Source organism: Dendropsophus ebraccatus, chromosome 4, assembly GCF_027789765.1.
Source record: "Dendropsophus ebraccatus isolate aDenEbr1 chromosome 4, aDenEbr1.pat, whole genome shotgun sequence".
Taxonomy (NCBI): domain Eukaryota; kingdom Metazoa; phylum Chordata; class Amphibia; order Anura; family Hylidae; genus Dendropsophus; species Dendropsophus ebraccatus.
This window is the reverse complement of record NC_091457.1, coordinates 100,363,133-100,388,166: the sequence shown is the minus strand read 5'-3', so window position 1 is coordinate 100,388,166 and position 25,034 is coordinate 100,363,133. Positions and strand designations below refer to the sequence as shown.

Below are 25,034 nucleotides of genomic sequence, written 5' to 3'. Positions count from 1 at the left end.
GGAGGACCGGCGCAAACCACTATACGAGCCGGGGTGGGGCACACAGGCTGCGCTACTTCGTCACACATCACCGAGCGTTTAAATTACACACGGGGTTGCACACATATGGACGTGCCCAGAAGGAATCACATAAAGGGGGATCCCGATATCCAGCCTTGTGGGGGAAACACCCGACACCTATAGAGAATATGCAGGTTATTAGGGGGCGCACAGTACGCTTACACACCTGACATCTATAGAATCCAAACATATTTAAGAGAACGGCCAATGTATATATGTACACCTACAGTATCTATACATGGGGGGGGGGATACTGTATATACACCTGAGTACACCTATAGTATCTATACATGGGGAGGGGGCACTGTATATACACCTGAGTACACCTATAGTATCTATACATGGGGAGGGGGCACTGTATATACACCTGAGTACACCTATAGTATCTATACATGGGGAGGGGGCACTGTATATACACCTGAGTACACCTATAGTATCTATACATGGGGAGGGGACACTGTATATACACCTGAGTACACCTATAGTATCTATACATGGGGAGGGGACACTGTATATACACCTGAGTACACCTATAGTATCTATACATGGGGAGGGGACACTGTATATACACCTGAGTACACCTATAGTATCTATACATGGGGAAGGGACACTGTATATACACCTGAGTACACCTATAGTATCTATACATGGGGAGGGGATACTGTATATACACCTGAGTACGCCTATAGTATCTATACATAGGGAGGGGATACTGTATATACACCTGAGTACACCTATAGTATCTATACATGGGGAGGGGACACTGTATATACACCTGAGTACACCTATAGTATGTATACATGGGGAAGGGACACTGTATATACACCTGAGTACACCTATAGTATCTATACATGGGGAGGGGATACTGTATATACACCTGAGTACACCTATAGTATCTATACAGGATATATGGGGAGAGGGCACTGTATATACACCTGAGTACACCTATAGTATATATACAGAATGTATGGTGAGGGGACACTGTATATACACCTGAGTACACCTATAGTATATATACAGAATGAACATTCAGGTTATTAGGAAGAAGCAGTGTGTGTATTACGGCATAGAGCGGTGTTGCACCCCTGACAAATAATGTTCTACTGCATACAAAAACATGTAATTTAGTAACTCACAGGTGACGTCTTGTTGGATCTGAGGCATCACTTCTCTCCATACGGCCCGTCCACCATGATGATTTCGTGCAGCCACAATTCATCTCTCTTTAGAACCTGCCAGACAAACATCTCAGGCTCCGCACTTCCAGCATCTTCCTCACCCTTTTCCCACCTATAGGCTCCCAAACTGTGGTAATTCTGCTGTTTGGTGACCTCCATTACACTGACATAGAGGATGCTGAGAAAGCTGGGTGACCTCCATTACACTGACATACAGGATGCTGAGAAAGCTGGGTGACCTCCATTACACTGACATACAGGATGCTGGGAAAGCTGAGTGACCTCCATTACACACTGACATACAGGATGCTGGGAAAGCTGTGTGACCTCCACTACACTAACATACAGGATACTGGGAGACCTCCACTACACTGACATACAGGATGCTGGGAAAGCTGGGTGACCAGTGAACTTTGGGCTGAGTGGGCTTATCGCAAGGGGCGGGGCTTATCGCGGGGGCGGCGCGGGCTTATTGGGACATATCCAGGGCTCCCTCTGTGCAGGCTTCCCCTCACCCCCTCCTCACTAGCCCCCATGAGCTACTCACCTCTCATCATGCTGCCTCCAACTCCTCTTCTTCTGGGTGAGTTCGTCCTCTTCTGGCTTCCGATGCAGGCCGCCACCTGTCATACAGAGGCTGCCTACACAGGAAGCCCCTGTGTTTCTGCCCCGGCCTGCTGTTACCTTCAGCTGTGTGTGCGTGAGGCACAGCTGAAGGTCGTACTGGCCAGGGGATCTGGAACTTAGATTCCAGATCCCCGGCCGTTACTAGGGCCAGGTACTATCGGGCGCCCCCTAGCTGTGGGCGCCCCGCACGGTGGCCCGGCTCGCCCGGCCCTAGAAACGGGCCATGTATACAGAATGTATGGGAAGGAGGCACTGTATATACACCTGACACCTATAGCATGTATACAGAATGTATGGGGAGGGGACAATGTATATACACCTGAGTACACTTATAGCATGTATACAGAATGTATGGGGAGGGGCACTGTATCCAGGGCCATATTAACAGCTGCTGGTGCCTTAGGCACTAAACCTGCAGACGCCCCATCTTCACTCATCAATTAGCATCATAATTTTCTAGTTTCTGAACATCATATTGATATCTGATCAGTCTAAGGGTAAATTCACACGGGTGTCTCGCATAAGAAATCCGCAGCTAAATCGCAGCTAATCCGCAATACACATATTAATAATAATAAGAATAATATGTGTATTGCAGATTACCTGCGGATTTCTTGTGCGAGACGCCCGTGTGAATTTACCCTTAGGCTGCATTCCCACATTTACTGTACGTCACCACATGCAGCCGAAACCAGACCGTCATGCGGTAACCAATAGGCATATGGCCACTGGGGAAGAAATGGGAGCGTGGTTTCGGCCACATACATTTCTCTACATGTAGAAACATTGTCTGATTCGCGTTTTTCATGGTTTTTAACTGCTTAACCCTTTGAGGACTAAGCCCAAAATGACCCAGTGGACCGCGACAATTTTCAGTTTTTTTGTTTTAATTTTTTCCTCCTCCCCTTCTAAGAGCTCTAGCACTTTCATTTTTCTATCTACAGGGCAATGTAAGGGCTTGTTTTTTTTCAGGAACAGGTGTACTCTGTAATATCGTCTTTCATTCTACCATAACATTTATGATGGAACCCCAAAAATATTACTTATGAAATTATAAATTGATGAATTTGGGGGGTTCCTGTGTCTACGTAATGCACTATAGGAACACAACCATATGCAGGTTTGAGATTCTCTAATGTTTTGTTTTTGTTTTGTTTTATTAAATCCTTTTTTTTGCAATTAAGTATTAAAAAAATGGTCCTATTGTGACTCTTAGAACAGTTTTAATTTTTCCACATTAATTATTTATTTATTTATTTTGTTAGGCTTAACGGATCCGTTTTTTGCAAAAAAACGGATGCATTTGTTTGCATCCGTTTTTCCATTGACTTCCGTTAAAAAAAAAAACGGATCCAAACGGATGCGGGTTTTTTTACGCACAATAAAGTACTGTTGACACTACTTTTTTGACCGTTAAAAAAAATGGATCTGTTAAACGGATGCTGAAAATGCAGTGTGAACCTAGCCTTATCATGAAAAACCCTGCACTTCCTGTTTTCTGAGTTTTTTTCTCAAAAAACAGGAAACAGAAAACAGGAAGTCCTGTGTATCCCAGGCCATCTGAGCGCTAACAGAGAGAAGACAGTCATGTGACTGATGGACACATTTAGCCATGACTCTCTGTACTGTTTAGTCTTTTTTTTTTATTTTTTTTCAACCAGCACAAGTCAGAAAATCTGCCTTCAGAAGACTGGACCTGGATTTCAGGTAAGTTCAGCTTTGCTTTACAGCAGGATAACAACAAAAAAATAATAATGAATGTAAATTGCAAACTCACTTTATATCACATCTAGTGTTGATTTAGATTTTGAAAATTATAACCACAGGTACACTTTAAAACATAAACAAATTTCCATATTAAATCAATGATTAGAACAGTCTGCATATTGTCTGAAGGAATTCTCACCACAGGATTGGTAGGTAATAGTGTGGTGCTTGCTCGACCGGTCACATCTGATTTGAAGAGGATGTACCACCGGCCGGTAACCGTGGAAAGAACGGCGCCGTACGGGGGAACAGGGCCGCAGTTCGAAAAACTGATTGTGGCACCGACTTCCCCGTCACAGCGCCGTTCTATCCCTGTGTCAGGTTAAAGAGGACGTACCTGGTCGTACATCCTCTTTAAGGCCCTATTACATGAAAGAATTATGGTCCGTATTCGGCCGATATTGGCCGATAATAATATAGTGTAATAGAAGACAATGATCAGCCGACATGAACCATGACAAACGACTATGATAGCAACGATCTGCTGCTGTCGCTGCGTGGAACAGGAGCGGCGGCAGCAGACCACTGCTATCCTCTATGGGCTGCCCGGACGATCTAGCGATCACCCGGGCTGCCCCTCCCCCCACCTTACCCACTCGCTGCCGACGTGTGTAATAGCGGCGGCACCGATCGGGGAAAGTTGAGCAAGCAAGCGCTGACAGCACTTGTTTGCTCTTCGCCATCACCCCGTGTAATAGGGACTCTACAGGATATAAGGGGAGGGGGCACAATTTATATAGGATACAGTTGCAGTTAAAATTTTAAAAACCCCATATAATTTAAAGGGAAACACAACTACTATAACAAGAGGTGGGAGGGATAATCTCAATAAGTTCATTAGCAATTTGACCTCAGTTTAAAGGGGTTATCTGTCGCTTACACATTTTTAACATGTTGGTGCCGTATAAGAAAACATGACCATGTTATGCTTACCTCTACATGCTCCCCAATGACCCCATGCAGTCGCCGGTGTCTCTGCAGCCTATAGCCGCTGGTACTTCCGAAATGAGCTTGTCTCAGGAGTAGGGATGGTCCGAACAGAGTTCGGTTCGGGTTCGTACGAACCCGAACCCTCGGTAATGATTCCCGCTGTCTGCCTGCTCCGTGGAGTGGGCAGATCCAGCGGGAGGACCGCCTGGAAAACTGGGATACAGCCATAGCCATAGGCTGTATCCCAGTTTTCCAGGCGTTCCTCCCGCTGTATCCGCCAGCTCCACGGAGCAGGCAGACAGCGGGAATCTGCTGCCGAGCGTTCGGGTTCATACGAACCCGAACCTCGGCAGGTTCGGACCATCCCTACTCAGGAGTGTCAGCCTGCTCGGCCAATCACTGGCCGCTGCACTGTCCTCTCAGTCAGTGATTGGCTGAGCGGGTTGTCACTCTTGAGACAAACCGATGTCCTGGCAAAGGCATTGGGACACCGAGGGCTTATATGGCAGCAACATGTTAAAAATGTGCATGAGCCGCAACACCCCTTTAACCTTCCCAGCATTACAATCCCAGCATTAAATTTGCAGATAAAGCCTGCCAGAGAATTGTTTACATTAGCTATCTCAGAAGGGAGGGAGAGACTGAGAGAGCAGCTCTCACACACTTCAGCAGAAAGCAGCAGCTGAGAACTGGGGGAAGGAGACTAAACAGATAATAAGTATGGAATCAATTGTTAGTCTCACAATAGGCAGCAACATATGAAAAGTTATGTTTGAGTGGAATACCCCTTAAGGCCATGCTCATACGCTGTATGAACATCGGCTGATGTCTCAGATGTTCACCTGACCGATTTTGCAGTATCGGCCCAGTGAACATCACTTTATTTTGATCAGAATGCGGAGCACAGACGTAAAGTGCGGCCGTGAGCTGTACTTTACATTGTCTGCACAGGCTATCTTGCACAAAATAGAAAGGTCAGCATTTCTGTGCAGCAGCAGAGAACAAAGGCCACAGTGTACACAGAGTGTATACACTGCAGCCGTTGTTCAATACACGCCAATTCAAATTATTGCAAAATTACATAGTGTGAAGGCTGCGTTCACACGTACCGTATCCACAGCGGATTTAACGCTTCGAGTTCCCCAGCCAAATCCACTGCGATTGCGGTATAGATTTGTCCTATGGCCTCTGCATTCTCACAGCCCGTGCTCCGGCTTGCTTCTCTGGCTCCCGGGTCGCTGACAGCCAACAATGCGTTACAGCAGGACAGCACACTGATTGGCTAAGCGGGCGCTGTTGTGTAATCTCACATTCCACTCTCTGATTCTCTGGCCTTAAGATACTGCTGGCTGGCAGAGAACGGGATGCTGGATCACACAGCAGCCCAAAACTGTATACAGTATTCCATATGTGGTCTGACCAGTTATTTGTAAAGCAGCAAAACTATGTTTTATCCTCTTCTCAAATCCATTCCTGATGTTAGCTTCAAAAATCTGTCAGATAAATCTCTCCGTGTAAAGGCACCCTAAGGTATAGGTTAATATATGCATCAAATCCCTGACAAAATGATACATGCAGGGCACACTAAAGATCTCTTTTCACATGGTCATAATCAACCAAAGAACACTGCACATTGTTTACATGAGCCGTGAGGTTTTCAGAGATAAAGCATATGTGCTTAATGCAACCCTATGTGCTTGAATGCAACCCTCTACCCAGAACAATGGAGTCATCATTATTTCCTTTAGGGATTGAGGAAGTTCCCTGTACTTTACCCTTTAAGGGTTTTGGTATCACCAAAACCTTTATTAGGTCATATATAATGCAAAAATAAGCATTTTTGGCCCCTTTCTCTTTTCCTATAGTTGATAGCTTATAGCCTAGGTTACTGACCACTGCTTTCTGCTCTGTGAGCAGTGGCCAGGAAGGTAAGTATGTTTTTACTCCTTTCATGTGTACATTTGAGAACACACCTATCCAGGGACTGTGGATTGTCCCTGGAAACATGTAATCTCAGAGAGACACAGCGATGCAGAGCTGATTCAGCTCAGCAGCACTGTGGCCCCTCACTCCTTCCCCCAATCCAGCAAGTGAGAGGGGCATGCAGCGGTGCCGAGCTGAATCAGCCAGGTGAGAATAAAAAAAGGCCTGTTAGAGGCTTTTCTTCTAAAGGAAAGGCAGTGTACAATAGGACTTCTCCCCCTGAAACAGAAGATATATTCTCATTTTAATCTGTTGCTCCAGTGCTAAGATACAAGCTTTAGATGTTTAATGAAAGTCAGTAGATAAAGCCAACAGCTCCGAGGAATCACATAGGACACACTGTCTATAAAATGAGTTTATTTTAATAAACAGGACTACAATTACAGAAAGGTATAAAAATATATTATAAATATAAGGCACCAAGCAGAGCCCGCCCTGTGACATAGGTGAAAGGCAGCAAGGATCCTGGCAGGAGAAAGGAATCCTCCTGAAATCAGTTCATGCTGATGCTGTAATACTGCAGATTATTAGGATGCGGATGCTCATTTAATCCTATGGGGCAGCCGACATTCTGACTGGTGAGTTGGTCATATTTGTAATAATGGGGGAGCATCTGTGTAGATACTGTGTGCATGTGTATATCTAAATCATATATCAGTATTTACACACCGATCAGCCATAATAGTAAAGTCAACTGCCTCAAATTGTGTAGGTCCTCTAACAGTTCTGACCAGATAACGCATGGCCTCTACTAATTCTCTGAAGACGCCCTTTGATACCTGGCACCAGATATTTTATAGGGTAGGGCCTCAATGGATCAAATATATATTTTCAGCATATCACACAGAGGCTTGATCAGATTGAGATCTAAGGAATTAGGAGGCCAAGAACATCTTGAGCTCTTTGTCATACCCCTCAATCATTCCTGATATTTTTTCCCGTATGTCTTGGTCACAATATACTGCAGTAAGAATACACAGACATTAGGGAAACCACCACTTTAAAGGGTGTACTTGGTTTACAACATTTACACAAGGTGGCATATTTCCAAGATGCTTGTAGAAGGGGTAGGACAACCGGCATGTAGGACTTTATTCTTTCAAGTAATTTAAAAGTCACAAGGTTGTAAACTAAAATGCTGATGCGTGTGTTCTTTATTGTAATGCTTATTGTGAAGCAGATTCAGGCTCAGAATTTACATTGATTCCACCTGAATAAGCTTCCCATTTAGTTCAATGGGATTTTCACAGCACTGTTCACGCAGAGTAATTTCCTCATTAAAATTTCCAACTTGCATTCGAATTCAGCTTGAAGAATTGACATGTCAGTTCCTGAAGCAGATTTAGCTAGCAGACATTCATAGATGTCAATCGGAGTTTGTTATTTCACTCCATAAATCCAATCCAATTCTATTTTAGCTTTGACATTTATTGAGAATTTCAAGCAGAATTTCAGTGAGGACATTTTCCTTGTCAGTTCCTTATACCACCAAAGTTACATCCACAGGAATACCAGGACCCAAGGTCTTCCACTAGATTGATACCTAAGTGAATTTTAGTGTACCTTTCCCCAGGTAAGTAATACACATGCACCTGGCTGTCTATATGATGTCAAAGAAACCATGATCCAGGGATCAGCACTGACCCTCCGACCAGTATGCAGCTTTACTGTAAGCTGCAATGCACTGTGTGATCCGACACCTGTTATACCTTGCATTAAGCATTTTCAATAACATGTGTTACAGCAGCTCTTCTATGGAATTAGACCAGATGTGCTACCCTAATGCTTCTCACACACAAGTCTTGGGTGCCCATGACCCAGTCATCAGTTTACTTGTTTGACCTTTGGAAAGTACTAAACAATGCATACCACAAACACCCCATAAGACCTTCCATTTTGGAGAGGCTCTGACCCAGCTATCAAGCCATAACAATTTGGCCCTCATCACAGCTGATCAGGTCTTTACACCTGCAGTTTCCAACAGTCAAACAAGCTAGTAATTCTTCCTTAATAACCCCCACCCCTTGACAGATACCAATGTAAAGAAATGATCAAAGTTATTCACGTCACCTTTCAACGGTCTGTAGTTTTAATATTCTGGCTGATCAGCATACAGTATCTAGCAGTATATGAACTGTGAATATATATATATATATATATATATATATATATATATATATATATATACACACACACATATAGACATATTAAAGCTTTGTGGCCATCAGGAATACTGCAATAAATAAGGTTTGCATGCAGGACACAAGGTCCATTATAAAGTAGCTCATAATCTACAAGGGGCAATAAACAGACATTTATTGGTGTCTGTTGAATTTCTTTCTTTAAACAGCCCATTTACTGGGGAGTCTACAGTCCACGCTTTAGAGTCCATCCAGTAAAGATTGTAGAGGTCATACAGTCCACCCCCATATGTTCCTTAATCCTCCATGAGGCAGTGGTAATCCACTGGGATGTCATACAGACCACAGTCTATTTACTGGGGGTGTCTATTTATCCAAAGACATGTAGTGGGTAGTTTAGAGATATTCTTTAAATTCATATGTTGGTTACAATATGTCAAGAGTCTATAGCTCATATATCTATCAGCAATCAATGGCATAGATATCTGATATACCTGCTGGGTGTGTATAGTATCATAAACCTGTCATAAAGTCTATATGAACAGGAGTCCATATTACCATTTATTCCCCTGTTGGAGGGCGATTGAACCATTATGAATTTAATATTTACCTGTCAGGGCTATGTAATTCACTATAGTGCTCCATTGTATACCTGATGGAAGAATAAGGTCCATGAAATAACAGTTATATACCTGAAGTCCCGTATATACTGGTCATATAGTCAATACCAGCCGGCTGGCTTTATATACATGGACATGAGAAGGGATCTTGTGATTATGTCACTGAGAAAAGATTCAGGAGTGGGACAATGAGGCTAACAGCTCAGTCCTGCTTCTATCAGAAAAAGGTGTGCGTACCTGGCTGCATACACCTGTATTATCCAGATACAGAGTGCATAATGAGCAGTGGTCATAGTGAGAATAGTGGTATATGAAGGGCTAAGGGACAATACTATACCACTTCTCAGAGTTCTCTATATGGTATTTTATTCCCTAATAGTTAATTAATTGTAGAAAAGTGGCTGATCAGGGCATAACATTAGCAGACTCTCTACCAACAGGCCCCACTCCACATGTGAGCACATACATAGACGAATGAGAAGACGACAAAACACTGACTGGTGGTGCAGGAGGTAGCAGCAATTCCTGGAGCAGCTATTAGAGTCACTTCCCTCCTTTCTATACATGTCGAGAGATCCGATTCTAATCTTCTCAGCCCTTCTCCTAATCCCAAAAGAGCAACAGTTATGGAACTTGGATCTGAAGATCGTCCTCGTCTGGATCACTTCCTGTCTCCCCTGTGTCGTCATTTCTAAATCGAGAGGAGCGCAGATTCCCGAACAGAGGAGGGTTCTGTTGCCGCCGAAGCCTGTATGATGAGACAAATAGTCATTAAGTGGCGCCCTCAGTTCCCGCTGGATAGAGAGAACAGGGAGAGCTCATATCATACATAAATTATAACCCCTCATACAGACAACCTCCTAGGCCAGAGCCTGTCCTCATGTACTGCATCTATAGGGTCTAAATAGTCTATTTTCTTAGGGGGTAAATGTAGACACAGGCTGATTCTACATAACCTACTGTATATACTGTGGTATAAATGAACTGCGATCGATAGTTTTAGTGAAGGAAAGCTGCACGAGATGAAGGAAGGATAATGAATTCAGTTTTCTTTTCTCCATACTTACAGCAGGAGGAGGTTATTGTCAACGGGCAATCTGAAATTCTCATTTGGATCACTAAAGTTATTATAAGGGTTAATATGGTAATAAAGCAATGCGATTCAATGAGCTGTCTCAGGCTAAGGCCAGGTTCAGACTATGTAACTGTGCGGCTGTATTTGCGGCTGTAATTGTGCGGCGGTATTTTTGGTGGTTCATGCGTACGCTGGAAAGTATAGGATATACGGCTGCACAGTGCACACTATGTATGAATCTACGGCCCGATCGTAAACGGACCCGTAAAAAATGAACAAGACCATTGTTTGCGGCTGGACATGCGGCCGAGGATTGACAGGCGGTCCGTACGGAGTACTTCAAAAATAGCCGGCAATGATGCCGAATGCCGATGCCTCTAATAGTTAATATATTAAATTAATAAAACACATTTTCTTTGTAATAAAGTCCCTTTCGTTGGTCAATAACTTAATTCTAACGAATCCATCATTTGGCAATTAAATATACTGTTAAAATAAATAGATATATAAATAAATGTATATTTATATATATATTTATTTTTTGACAGTATATTTAATTGCACAATGATGGATTCGTTAGAATTAAATTATTGACCAACGAAACTGAATTTATTTCATCGAAAATGTGTTTTCTTAATTAAATATTAATTAGTACAGGAAGCTCCATAAGCCGTTAATTCATATGCCGGCAATAGAGCTTTCTGTACTAATCATCACTTTACTTTAATGAAAACATCAAATGTTTCTTCTAATTATGTTATCACAATAGCATTATTAGAAGAAACATTTAGAATTATATGTGCGCTCAGCTGATTGGCTGATCGGCTCAGCGCACATATAATTAGCGGGTCCGCAGCACAGTGACTTCATTGTGCTGCGGACCAGCGAAGAGGACACATCGGGGTGAGTATAGAGCTCTCCCCACCCCCTCCCCAGCACTGCACCCCTCCCAGCAAGGAAGGGGGGGTCAGTTAACCCCTTCCTTGCTGGGATGGGTGCAGTCTGACATCAGTCTGGCCCCCAAGGGGTTAAGGGGGATGCAATACATCCTCCCTTAACCCCTTGGGGGCCAGACTGTAAGCAGCGATCTGTAAAGATGCTGCATACTGTAAGGTGCACAACACCGCTCACAATGATGGGTGTTGTGCTCCTGTTTGTGTGTTTTTTGTGTGTTTCTCCCTTTTTGTTTTTCAGATATCGGTATCCTGGGGATTACGTCGGATTCCGTGGACTACGTCGATGACCAGCGTTTTTTTAATGTTTTTTTTTAATAAAATGGTCAATGAGGGGTGTGGGGGTGTTTTTATTTGAATAAAAATTTTTTTTAACTTGTGTCTTGTCTTTATTTCTTTACTTTATAGACTTAGTAGTGGAAGCCGTCTAATAGACGGAATCCATTACTAAGTTGGGGCCTAGTGTTAGCCGGTATAAAATGGCTAACACTAACCCCCTATTATTACCCCAGTACCCAATGCCACCAGGGGTACTGGGAAGAGCCGGGTGCCAGTGGTCCCGGAGCGTCAAAATTGGCGCTCCTGGACCGGGCGGCAGCAGGCTGGTAAGATTTAGGCTGGGGAGGGCCTAAACCAATGGCTCTTCCCACCCTGGTGTTACCAGGCTGCTGTCGTTTGGTTTTTAACCCGGCTGGTTATAAAAATAGGGGGGACCCTATGCGGGTTTTTTTTTAAAATAAATAAATAATTTAAAAAAAAACGCATAGGGTCCCCCCTATTTTTATAACCAGCCGGGTTAAAAACCAAACGACAGCAGCCTGGTAACACCAGGGTGGGAAGAGCCATTGGTTTAGGCCCTCCCCAGCCTAAATCTTACCAGCCTGCTGCCGCCCGGTCCAGGAGCGCCAATTTTGACGCTCCGGGACCACTGGCACCCGGCTCTTCCCAGTACCCCTGGTGGCATTGGGTACTGGGGTAAAAATAGGGGGTTAGTGTTAGCCATTTTATACCGGCTAAGACTAGGCCCCAACTTAGTAATGGATTCTGTCTATTAGACGGCTTCCACTACTAAGTCTATAAAGTAAAGAAATAAAGACAAGACACAAGTTAAAAAATTTTTTTATTCAAATAAAAACACCCCTCATTGACCATTTTATAAAAAAAAAACATTAAAAAAACGCTGGTCATCGACGTAGTCCACGGAATCCGACGTAATCCACAGGATACCGATATCTGAAAAACAAAAAGGGAGAAACACACAAAAAACACACAAACAGGAGCACAACACCCATCATTGTGAGCGGTGTTGTGCACCTTACAGTATGCAGCATCTTTACAGATCGCTGCTTACAGTCTGACCCCCAAGGGGTTAAGGGAGGATGTATTGCATCCCCCTTAACCCCTTGGGGGCCAGACTGATGTCAGACTGCACCCATCCCAGCAAGGAAGGGGTTAACTGACCCCCCCTTCCTTGCTGGGAGGGGTGCAGTGCTGGGGAGGGGGTGAGGAGAGCTCTATACTCACCCCGATGTGTCCTCTTCGCTGGTCCGCAGCACAATGAAGTCACTGTGCTGCGGACCGGCTCATTATATGTGCGCTCAGCCGATCAGCCAATCAGCTGAGCGCACATATAATTCTAAATGTTTCTTCTAATAATGCTATTGTGATAACATAATTAGAAGAAACATTTGATGTTTTCATTAAAGTAAAGTGATGATTAGTACAGAAAGCTCTATTGCCGGCAATATGAATTAACGGCTTATGGAGCTTCCTGTACTAATTAATATTTAATTAAGAAAACACATTTTCGATTAAATAAATTCAGTTTCGTTGGTCAATAATTTAATTCTAACGAATCCATCATTGTGCAATTAAATATACTGTCAAAAAATAAATATATATATAAATATACATTTATTTACATATCTATTTATTTTAACAGTATATTTAATTGCAAAATGATGGATTAGTTTAAATTTAATTATTGAACAACGAAAGGGACTTTATTACAACGAAAATGTGTTTTATTATTTTAATAGATTAACCATGAGAGACATCGGCATTAGTGCAGAGGATCGCAAACCCCGGTAATAGCAATTCATGTAAACTGTTTCCCTGCTTTCCCAGATGCATCCAGAGGTGTTTGCATCACTTTCTTAAGATTTTATTTGTTATTTTTAGTTGAACCAGATTTCCAAGTAAATGACCGTATGTTTTGAGCCGCATGTCTATTTTTTCCCACGGCCGGAGTTTCATCCGCACATTTACAGCCGCATAAAAAATACAGCCGCACAGTTACATAGTGTGAACCTAGCCCCAAAGTGTAGATGAAGAAGAATCGGTGTCCCAGGACAGAGCCTTGAGGGACACCAACAGAAAGAGGATGAGGCAAGGAAGTGGCCTGTGAGTGGAAGAGCCAGTCTACATACTGAGCACATTTTAAGACACGCGCCAATTCTACATACTAGACAACATAGGGCAGTTCTACATAGTGTAGAATGTATATAAGCACCAGGGTTATTGTACATGCTTTGCGCATAGGAGGACATAGAGCAGTTCTCTACAGTTCATGGGAAGAATTTATAAATGTATTTAGGCCAGTCCTGTGGAGAGTGAGAGTCTTCAGTAAAGGAATGGAGTCTACCAGCGCAATGGCGTGAACACCGGATCCTCCAACCTTTTGAGCACTGTGGTGATATTTTTTCTGTTTATTCATGTGTAACAAAGTTATATTGCAAAAGGAAAACATTTACTAAACAAGAATTTTTCTAAAAGTATTTTTTGTCCTGGCTTTTTATTAACTTTAGGCCAGTTTTGGCATCAACTGCACCAAAGTGCAGAAAATGTTGTTCTTTAATTCTCTACAGTCTATAACCTGTACATATGATTACATAGGTCAGTTCTGTACAGTTTATGTGCTGTATATGAAAGGATAGGGTTGATCTATTGTCTATTTTGTAGTCTGTATGATGTAAATATATGATGATATATTCTGGATCCACATACTTTTCCCTGGTAGCATGTATGCTATTGGAGATAGATAGATAGATAGATAGATAGATAGATAGATAGATAGATAGATAGATAGATAGATAGATAGATAGATAGAAGATAGATAGATAGGAGATAGATAGATAGATAGCTAGATAGATAGGAGATAGATAGATAGATAGATAGATAGATAGAAGATAGATAGATAGGAGATAGATAGATAGATAATGGATAGATAGATAGATAGATAGATAGATAGATAGATAGATAGATAGATAGATAGGAGATAGATAGATAGATAGATAGATAGATAGATAGATATACGTAGAAAATTCCCACAGCACTCCGATGTAGCAATCAAACGTGATTTATTGCATAGTGAAACACAGCACAAAAAAGTCAAAGCAACGTTTCAACGACCACCGTCGTCTTTTCCACGCTTGGAAAAGACGACGGTGGTCGTTGAAACGTTGCTTTGACTTTTTTGTGCTGTGTTTCACTATGCAATAAATCACGTTTGATTGCTACATCGGAGTGCTGTGGGAATTTTCTACGTATAGCTAATTGGAAGCCGTGGTCGCGGCCACCCGCTGGCACCCACCTGGATTCATCAAGTAGTGCTGCTCCAAGATACAAGTTTCTAGATAGATAGATAGATAGATAGATAGGAGATAGATAGATAGATAGATTAGATAGATATGCTAGTTCCAGCTCGCACCTGGACTGTAGATGCTCCACTTGAACCTGTAGGTTTTCATTTAGCTCGGTCTGTTCATCGAGGGACCTCTGTAATTTGCGCATCTGGTTCTGCGTCTCATCTAACTGCAATAAGAGAGGCAGCCGTGTGATTATTTATGGGGACGTGTTTTAGCATTTCAAGGAAAATCTTAGTCTGTAAACATCATCTGTCAAGGTTAATTTACCCATTTCAGTTATATCTGTGCCTTAGAAAGCGGGTACCTCTGACAGTCAATATATATGCCATGTGAGACTAGTTGTCGGCAGTAATAAATGGAATAACTGTTATTATAGTATAAGGTGTCTAGAACTCAAGGACATCTGATCAAAATGAAATTATATTAAGTGATGCCAGTAACAGGGCCGGGCTGTGACAATCTGTCTAGCAAACATGTCGGTATATGGGGTGCAGAGGACACAGTTGGGCCACAGGGGGCCCATAAAGTCTTTCTTCCCCATATGTGGAGGCCAGTACTATAAAGTTAAAGGGTCCTGTGACTGGTTTTGAACTGGGGCCCCCAAGCTTCAGGTAACGCCTCTGCTCTCATGCTATCGAGGCTGGTTGTTAGCAGTAACAGGAATAGCTGTTACTGTAGTATAAGGTGTGTGGCTCTCATGGGCATCTGATCACAATGCAATTATATTACTATTATAGTGACAGGGAGGGCTGTAGCAGTAATTCATGATATGGAGGCAGGTTGTCAGCAGTAATAGATGGAATAGTGACTCCTAGTTATGTTCATCTTGCTGACAGCTGATCCCAATGCAATTATATATTTTTGTAAAGTATTTTTACCTTATAAAGTAAAACAATGCAATTCTTCCCATACACAAACCAGTCATTACTGTCCAAACACTGTGGGCAATTAGAATTAAACTATTTAGGAAAAATAATTCCAGACTGTATGAATCTATAGTAACCATTAGCAGAAATTAATCTAGAGGTTTTGAGGATTTGGGTCCATTGTTCATTATGTATAGAACCAACATCATTCTGCCAATGATCTCAACATTTAGGAAACTATTCCTTATTGGCTTTTGAAATGAGTAATTTATATATCTTCACCATCTCCTTTTTCCCACATTTCCCCGTGTAATATAATCAAAAAAAGTTGTCTGTATAAATTGTGAATCCAGATTTCCGTACAGTGGTTTTAAGCGCTTGCATTAACTAAAAGTATCATAGTTTGTGTTTTAATGTAATAATATACTTTTACCATTTTATACTTTGGTCAATACTGATATTAATTGACCTATGTACATCCCTGCTGCGTGTTTGTCTGCCATTAAAAGTATAGGGCCGGGATCTGCAGCGAGTCTCGCTGCAAATACACAGCAAGGGGACTCGCTGCAGACCCGCCAAGTGGGTTTGTAGCCTTTCTGTGTTTTCAATCCACAATACTGGATCTGCTAAATCGGCGCTCGTTCACTGGGCCTAATCTATGGCCCGATTATCGTTTAACAAGGGCTGCAGGGACATCCTTACCTTGCAGCCCTTGCTTAAACTTTATACATTACCTATCAAGGCTGCAGGGCTCCTCTTGCAGTCTTCTTCTCCCCGGGTCCCGCTCGCTCCAGCTTCAGCGAGGCGTGTCTCAGCTGACAGGCCGCTCAGCCAATCACTTGCCGCGGTAGTCCCGGCCAGTGATTGGCTGAGCGGCCCGTCAGCTGAGATAGGCCGCTCTGAAGCTGGAGCGTGCGGGACCCGGGGAGAAGAAGACCGCAAGAGGAGCCCTGCAGCATAGATAGGTAATATAAATCGTCAGTCACCGCCCGTGAACCGCTATTACACGTAGTGATGCACGGTCGGAGCCTGACAATTATAGGTTCAAACCAATATCAACGATCAGCAGATGATCATTGTCATCGGCTGATCGTTGTATTTATTCCACGGAGCAATAATCGGCCGATTTGAACGATTATCGCTCCATGGAATAGGCCCCCAAGGGTGCGTTCACACGTACAGGATCTGCAGCAGATTTGAAGTTGCAGATTTGCTTTAAATCCAAACTGGGACATCAAATCTGCTGCGGATCTGATGCATATCCTGTACGTGTAAATGAACCCTTAAGATCTTAGAAAAACTGTGAATGTGAAAGAAATTTCCTTGTCTGCTAGCGGGGCATTCACTATGTTACCTGGTCCTCTGACTGCCCAAGCTCCTTCTTTAACTCCTCCACCCGGAGACGCAGTTTCTTGACCTCCACCTCCAGCTGCTCCACACGTCGGCTAGAATGGATAAGCTCTGCAGATTTTTCATGATATTGCTTCTTTAGCTTGGCATGATTATGTCGCAGGTCGGACAGTTCCTAGAGTTAAAAGTCAAGAAAAAAACTTTGTGACTGCAAGAAAAATGAAGGTGATTATACTAGTTATTCCATGTAATGGTGTGGTGGGCGAGGGCTATATAACTATAGGGGTTACAAGTCTGAGGCCAAAAAGGGACCATTGTGCAAAGCATTATAAAGAGGACAAGATGAAAGAAGAATAACAGCGGCGGCAGGCGATTAGAATACATTCTCTCCAATAACTCAGACATGACCATAAAATGTGACAGTTTTATGAGGATAGTGAGTTATGCTGTAATGGTGGCCATTAATGTACCGTGCAATGAGAAGACTGCAGTCTTATTGATCTGTCTTCGAGATATTGAGCCTCAGATAAAACATGTGGTTATGGGGCGTGCCTGTCAGACCATTTTTTCACGTTTACACTCTAATGCACTTGTAATGATAGTGTCATCACCACTGTGCCAGCCCATAAGAGCCAGAGGGATAAAGGTCCCCATACACCTTCAGTAATAAAGGCCCCCTACACCTCCAAAAATAAAGGCCCTTTACACCTTCAGTAATAATGATCGTCCGACCAGCTCCCGTCCTCCCAGTATACAGCTATGTTCAGTACAGCCAAAGCAATCCTGTGTTCTCTATGGGGAGGAGTAAGCCGCAGCAAGAGAGCTTTCCCAGAACAAAGGACAAACCAGAACAAACCCCCATGACCACTAATCACTATTATCTGTTGGTGGTCTTTGGGAGAGCCCCATACACCTTGGATTAAACCTGCTGACAAAAGTATATGGAATATGGGGACCTTGACATGAAATTCCTTGGCAAATGTGCACCAATGTCTCCCACCTACCACGTGCCAACTGAAATAATGGGGTCTTGTTATGTGTAGAGGGGCTTTCACAATTTCTCAAATACCAGGTCCAGGTGAAACTGCTACCTATGCACCCCACACCCCAATAATAAACACACTGCTGGAGTCCAGCTGATTTCCCCTTCCATAGCTCACACCGGTATACTTAGGATGGAGAGGAGACTGGGTCATCTGTGAATATCATCACTCAACTTCACTGTAGTCCACAGCAATGGCTTATGACATCACAAAGCAGAGTGGTGTAACAGGAATTGTGGGGTACCTGAAAGTGTGTGTGTGGGAAGTGGCTACCTTTATAGTATGTGTGGGGGGAGGTGTTTCCCTGTATAGTAGGTACGTGTGTGTAAAGGTGTTTCCCTGTATAGTAGGTACGTGTGTAGAGATGTTTCCCTGTATAGTAGGTACGTGTGTAGAGGTGTTTCCCTGTATAGTAGGTACGTGTGTAGAGGTGTTTCCCTGTATAGTAGGTACGTGTGTAGAGGTGTTTCCCTGTATAGTAGGTACGTTTGTGTAAAGGTGTTTCCCTGTATAGTAGGTACGTGTGTAAAGGTGTTTCCCTGTATAGTAGGTAAGTGTGTAGAGGTGTTTCCCTGTATAGTAGGTACGTGTGTGTAGAGGTGTCTCCCTGTATAGTAGGTACGTGTGTGTAGAGGTGTCTCCCTGTATAGTAGGTACATGTGTAGAGGTGTTTCCCTGCATAGTAGGTACGTGTGTGTAGAGGTGTTTCCCTGTATAGTAGGTACGTGTGTAGAGGTGTTTCCCTGTATAGTAGGTATGTGTGTAGAGGTGTTTCCCTGTATAGTAGGTTCATGTGTAGAGGTGTTTCCCTGCATATTAGGTACATGTGTAGAGGTGTTTCCCTGTATAGTAGGTACGTGTGTAGAGGTGTCTCCCTGTATAGTAGGTATGTGTGTAGAGGTGTTTCCCTGTATAGTAGGTACGTGTGTAGAGGTGTTTCCCTGTATAGTAGGTACGTGTGTAGAGGTGTTTCCCTGTATAGTAGGTTCATGTGTAGAGGTGTTTCCCTGCATATTAGGTACATGTGTAGAGGTGTTTCCCTGCATATTAGGTACATGTGTAGAGGTGTTTCCCTGTATAGTAGGTACATGTGTAGAGGTGTTTCCCTGTATAGTAGGTACATGTGTAGAGGTGTTTCCCTGTATAGTAGGTACATGTGTAGAGGTGTTTCCCTGCATAGTAGGTACGTGTGTAGAGGTGTTTCCCTGTATAGTAGATACGTGCGTGTAGAGGTGTTTCCCTGTATAGTAGGTTCATGTGTAGAGGTGTTTCCCTGCATATTAGGTACATGTGTAGAGGTGTTTCCCTGTATAGTAGGTACATGTGTAGAGGTGTTTCCCTATATAGTAGGTACATGTGTAGAGGTGTTTCCCTGCATAGTAGGTACGTGTGTAGAGGTGTTTCCCTGTATAGTAGATACGTGTGTGTAGAGGTGTTTCCCTGTATAGTAGGTACATGTGTAGAGGTGTTTTCCTGTATAACAGGTACGTGTGTAAAGGTGTTTCCCTGTATAGTAGGTACATGTGTAGAGGTGTTTCCCTGCATAGTAGGTACGTGTGTAGAGGTGTTTCCCTGTATAGTAGATACGTGTGTGTAGAGGTGTTTCCCTGTATAGTAGGTACATGTGTAGAGGTGTTTTCCTGTATAACAGGTACGTGTGTAAAGGTGTTTCCCTGTATAGTAGGTACATGTGTAGAGGTGTTTCCCTGCATAGTAGGTACGTGTGTAGAGGTGTTTCCCTGTATAGTAGATACGTGTGTGTAGAGGTGTTTCCCTGTATAGTAGGTACATGTGTAGAGGTGTTTTCCTGTATAACAGGTACGTGTGTAAAGGTGTTTCCCTGTATAATAGGTACGTGTGTAGAGGTGTTTCCCTATATAGTAGGTATGTGTGTAGAAATGTCTCCCTGTATAGTAGGGATATGTATGTGTGTGATGCGTCTCCCTGTATGGTAGAGATGTGAGTGATGTCTCCCTGTATATTAGGCATCTGTGCATGTGTAGAAGGAGCATTCCTGTACATGCATGAGGTTGGGGGTATGCTGTATACTGTATTTGACGTGTTAGGTGAACTCAGAAGAGTCACTTTAAAGGAAGCATGCAACCTTATAATTACCTTGTTCTTTTCAAAAAGCTCTGCCTGGATGGACTTCAAGTCAGTGTCCAGGGCACTGGCTGTCTGTCTCCTCTTACGGGTCAGAATCTCTTCCAGGTCCTGGATCTGAAGCCGCAGTTTTTTGTTTTCTCGTTCTAGATTGAGTTTCTCTGTCTCAAGTCTCTCCCTTCTGCCCCACTCCTCTGCGTTCTCTGCCTGGAGCCCCTCCATCTATATAGATCATAGTAAAACGTCAACTTAAAAAAACAGCAACGGGACACAGGAGTGATAATGGTGATAACAGGAAAGGTACCTCCGCCCTCAGCTCAGCCAGTTTCTTATCCATGCTGGAGCGGACCCCCAGCTCATCCTGTAGATCTTCAGAGATCCGTCCCAATTCATCCTGGTGCCGTTCTCTGAGTAGGGTGAGCTGGAGAAAGAGAGACACATGTCACTTATAATTTCCAGTATTCTTCCATAAAGCCATTCTGCTAATATTCCAAATTAATTTACAATGTAAAGGGCACCATACACTTAAGACAGCTAGCTTCCCCTGTGAGAACAAAGGATTGGGCATGTTAAAATAAAAATTTTTTTATTTTGGCATTGAAATCAACCACTGTTGTTGAAGCCTAAGTACCTCCGTTTTGTTGCTGGTAAGTGTGGCCCCCAGTGTTTTTTACAGTCTACACAATTACCTTTTTTCGGACTATAAGACCCATGGTTTAGACTATTGAAATGAGGGAAAAAAACTTTCCCACTAATCTTCCCTGGATGTGTCAGAAAGGTCTGTTAGCATAGTGTTACCATCCTCTGACCACTGAAACAAACAGCAATGTTGCATATAGTCACCGCATTACATTTCGCTACCCAAGTTAGGCTGGATATACACAGAAATTATATGAGGGCATGTCTATAGACCCTAATCCATAGAACGATTATGGGCCGTATTCGGCCAATATTGGCCGTTACTCATCCCGTGAAATAGAAGGCAACGATCAGCCGTTATCGTTCATGTCGCCTGATCGTGGCGTCGTTTGTCTTTCAAACATGTTGAAAGACAGACGACTCATACAGCAACGATCTGCTGCCGTCGCTCAGTGGAATAGGAGCGGCGGCAGCAGACAGCTGCTGTATGCTATGGGCTGCCCGGACAATCTAGCAATCACCCGGGCAGCCCCCATCCCCCTCCTTCTCCCCTAGGCTCACCCGTGGGGAACAAGGAGCAAACAAGCGCTAATATCGCTCGTTTGCTCCTCTCAGTCGGCCCGAGGAATAGACTTGGAGTCATAATAGACACCTACCAATTAAAAGTTGTCAGTTGTCGTCCAATGTTTGCCATGTTAGTCAATATGAATGTCTTTGGCCGACATTCCGTCTACCAGAAGTTCTATAAGCTCCTATTATAACCATAGACAGCTTGCATTAGCAGTTTAGAGCGGAAGGTTCTGCACCTCTGTTGTTGTTTTTATATTAGTCCCATTATACAGACTTCCAACGTTAGATGACTACACCCACATATCTATACCATGCTTCAAGCTTCATGACTATACAATCATATAGACCCACCTAGATTTTACAGTCACATTCCCGACGCCTTCTCCCTATACACGGATTGCAATGCTCTGCCTTACCTGGGTGACAGCCTCTTGTCTTGACTTGCTCAGCTCCTCACATTTCATCTTCCACTGGCTGATCTCACCCTCCATCTTCTCAATGGTCTTACTTAAAATCATCTTGTCTCTATATAGAAAGCAAGAACAGAATATCAAGTTTCAATGACTTGGTAATGGACACTAGACAGACAAGGAACTTACCATATAGTGGATAAGAGAGCCAGTGACAGCTATATAGTAGTTCTTTGCCATATGATAGTATACCCTTATCCACCCCATCATGCAATGGTTTAAAACATAAGCCATATGGGTGTTAGATACATACACATACAAATATATACAGTCCCTGTACACACTCCCATGTAGTGTTAAAGGGGTACTCCAGCGCTGATAAAAAAAAAGCCCAAGCAATCATAAACATAATTTTTATACTTACCCCCCTCCGGAGTCTGTCTCCGTTTGAATTTCCTGCTGTTTGCAGGTCCCTTAAGATCCAGTTAGTGTCTTCATTTTTCTTTACTTCCTAGTTTGGGCTTTCCCATGATGCACTTTGTATCCTGATGTCTAACTGATTCTGTAAAACTGTTAGCTTACATCTTGCTCAGCCAATCAGAGCTGAGCAACCTGAGTCATCAGACAAAGGGAGGGTGGCCTAACAGGGCTGAGACCCGCCTCCCTCTTGATGATGTCATTGTCACAAAATGGCTGCCACAGAAAAGCCTGGGATTAACAGTCATTAGGTAAGAATGAGTTTACTGCACTTCCTGGTGAAGGGGTTGAGGGGGGAAAAGATAGGGAAGGGGGCAGATAGGTGATTGAAGCATATTACAAAGTTATATAACATTGTAATGTGTTTCAATTACTGAGAAAAAGCTTTTCACTGGAATACCCCTTTAAATCTAAGTAGTCAGGGCGCCATTCTAGGGATCCTCGGGGGGACCTAGAGGTTGGACCCCTGCGATCTCCTATCCTGTGCATAAGTGGCAGCTAAAAAATAACAGCAAATTCCTCTAAGAACGATCTTCATGATCATTTGGACCCCACAGAGTGCTTATCCATAGAAGATCGGCGGTTACTCCTCCAAGATGTCTGAAACAACTCTGTTTACTGCTCCTCCAAAAACTGTGTGCAAGTGTATTTAGAAGAACTGATGCGGTTTAGAAGGCCAAGTGCGGTCACAGCAAATACTGATCTGATTTAGAATCATTTTGACTTTTCTCAATTCATAAAAATAAACGATTTGGGCTGGGTTCCCACCATGTTTTGTGCCTTTGAGGCACAGATACCTCAGTAAAATCTCACAACCCGCTGCTGATGTGTCTATACTCGATTCAGCAGAGGCCCCATTCATTTCTACAACCTAAATGTAGTCAGCTAGAGATTCCACTTGGGTTGGAGGCACAAACCATGGTGTGAACCAAGCATAACGCATCAATTTTTTTAAAAAGGTTGTCCAGGATTGGCGCCACTCTTTTTTGCAGTTTCTGTGTGGTATTGGAGCCAAGCTTTAATACCGCACACAACCTGAGGACAGGTGTGGTGCTATTACTGTAAGAAACCAGCTTTATAATCTAAGATAACCAATTAACCATCCAAACCTGCCTAAAATGTTTGCATAGTACTGACTATCTACGTATATAATATGTGCGTACACACACACACACACACACTTTATAAACAGTTGTTAACTCACTCTCTCTCCTTTAAAAGAACCTTCTGACTCTCGTCCATTCTCAGCTTAAGGGCTGTGATCTTGGGTGCCTCATCCTCAGAGGGGTCCCTGTCTTCCCAGGGTCGGGGTCTTGGGCTGAGGGATGAGCCTTCATTGTACTGTTCATAGCCTTCTGGCCTAGGACTGCTATCTACATCCAACTCCTGAAATCATTAGATGGAAGATGTGAGAAATAAAAGTTTGACACAGCAGGAAGAGCTGCCTCCACATGTCTTGCCTGGGGAATTTTCACTGGGCGATTATCTGCCAAATCAGGCAGATTGGGGCAGGTATCACCCCATGTAATAAAGACAACTAAGGAAAAGTCAGCTGAGGAGCCAATCATCAGCTGATCTTTGTCTTTCAACATGCTAAAAATCAGCAGTGTATTGCTCCATGTAAGGCTGCATTTACACAGAGAGATTTATCTGACAGATCTTTGAAGCCAAAGCCAGGAACAGACTATAAACAGGTAACAGGTCATAAAGAAAAAAGGGATCTGTCCACTTTTCAAATCCATTCCTAGCTTTGGCTTAAAAAATTTGTCAGATAAATCTCTCTGTGTAAACACACCATAATAGTGATGTACGGCTAAAAGCTGATGAGAAAGTAAAGAAAATAATAAACCTGTATGTTTACCTGTCTACACTCCCCTTGTATCATCCCGGCTTGTTTCTAGAATTCCCTGCTCACACCAGCCACCCCTGACACTTCTGATCTTATTTCAACAGTGACAGTCCGCTTAGCCAATCAGTGTCTGAGATGGAACAGAGCCGCCACCACTGATTGGCTGAGCGGGCTTTCAATGCTGAGATGAAATCAGAAGTGTCAGGAGCAGCTGGTGTGAGCAAGGAATCCTAGAAACAAGCCAAGACGATACTTGCAGCATATTATTTGAACCTCTTGACACATGACATTTTTCATTGTTGTTTTAAATTGATAATAAAGGAAATATTGTAATAGTAAAAGCCTGTCTTTTGTTTTTTTGGTATAAAATGTAAAAGGGGTTATCCAGCGCTACAAAATACGGTTACTTTTCCCCCTCTTTTGTCTCCAGTTCAGGTGTGGTTTGCAATTTATCTCCATTTACTTCAATAGAACTGAGTTCCAAACCCAACCCAATCTGAAGACAAGTGAGGGGAAACAGTGGCCATGTTTTTGTAGCGCTGGATAACCCCTTTAAGGCTTTAAATATCAATTGTGGGTGCTAATATAAATGAGTGATACTTAAGATTTATGGGATTATAATTGTGGATGGTTATACACCCATTGGAACCATTGTATGTAATTGTGATGCCAGTGCCACAGCAAAGGTAAAAAAGATGCGCACAGAGGTGCCCATACACCCTATACTGACGTTGGCCAAACCTGCC

General features: G+C 43.0%; 1 protein-coding gene across 1 annotated transcript in view; it reads right to left on the bottom strand.

Moving 5' to 3' along the window:
- Window positions 1-6,885: 6,885 nt before the first annotated feature.
- CCDC102A (coiled-coil domain containing 102A) overlaps window positions 6,886-25,034 on the bottom strand; it is a 24,578-nt gene continuing 6,429 nt past the window's right edge. The window contains exons 3-9 of the mRNA XM_069966444.1: window positions 23,644-23,825; window positions 21,969-22,077; window positions 20,648-20,764; window positions 20,356-20,565; window positions 17,202-17,372; window positions 15,044-15,147; window positions 6,886-10,054 (exon numbers count right to left, since the gene is read on the bottom strand). Of these exons, the coding sequence (XP_069822545.1) occupies window positions 9,931-10,054; window positions 15,044-15,147; window positions 17,202-17,372; window positions 20,356-20,565; window positions 20,648-20,764; window positions 21,969-22,077; window positions 23,644-23,825 (1,017 nt within the window). The 3' untranslated portion in view covers window positions 6,886-9,930. The remainder of the gene's footprint in view (window positions 10,055-15,043; window positions 15,148-17,201; window positions 17,373-20,355; window positions 20,566-20,647; window positions 20,765-21,968; window positions 22,078-23,643; window positions 23,826-25,034) is intronic.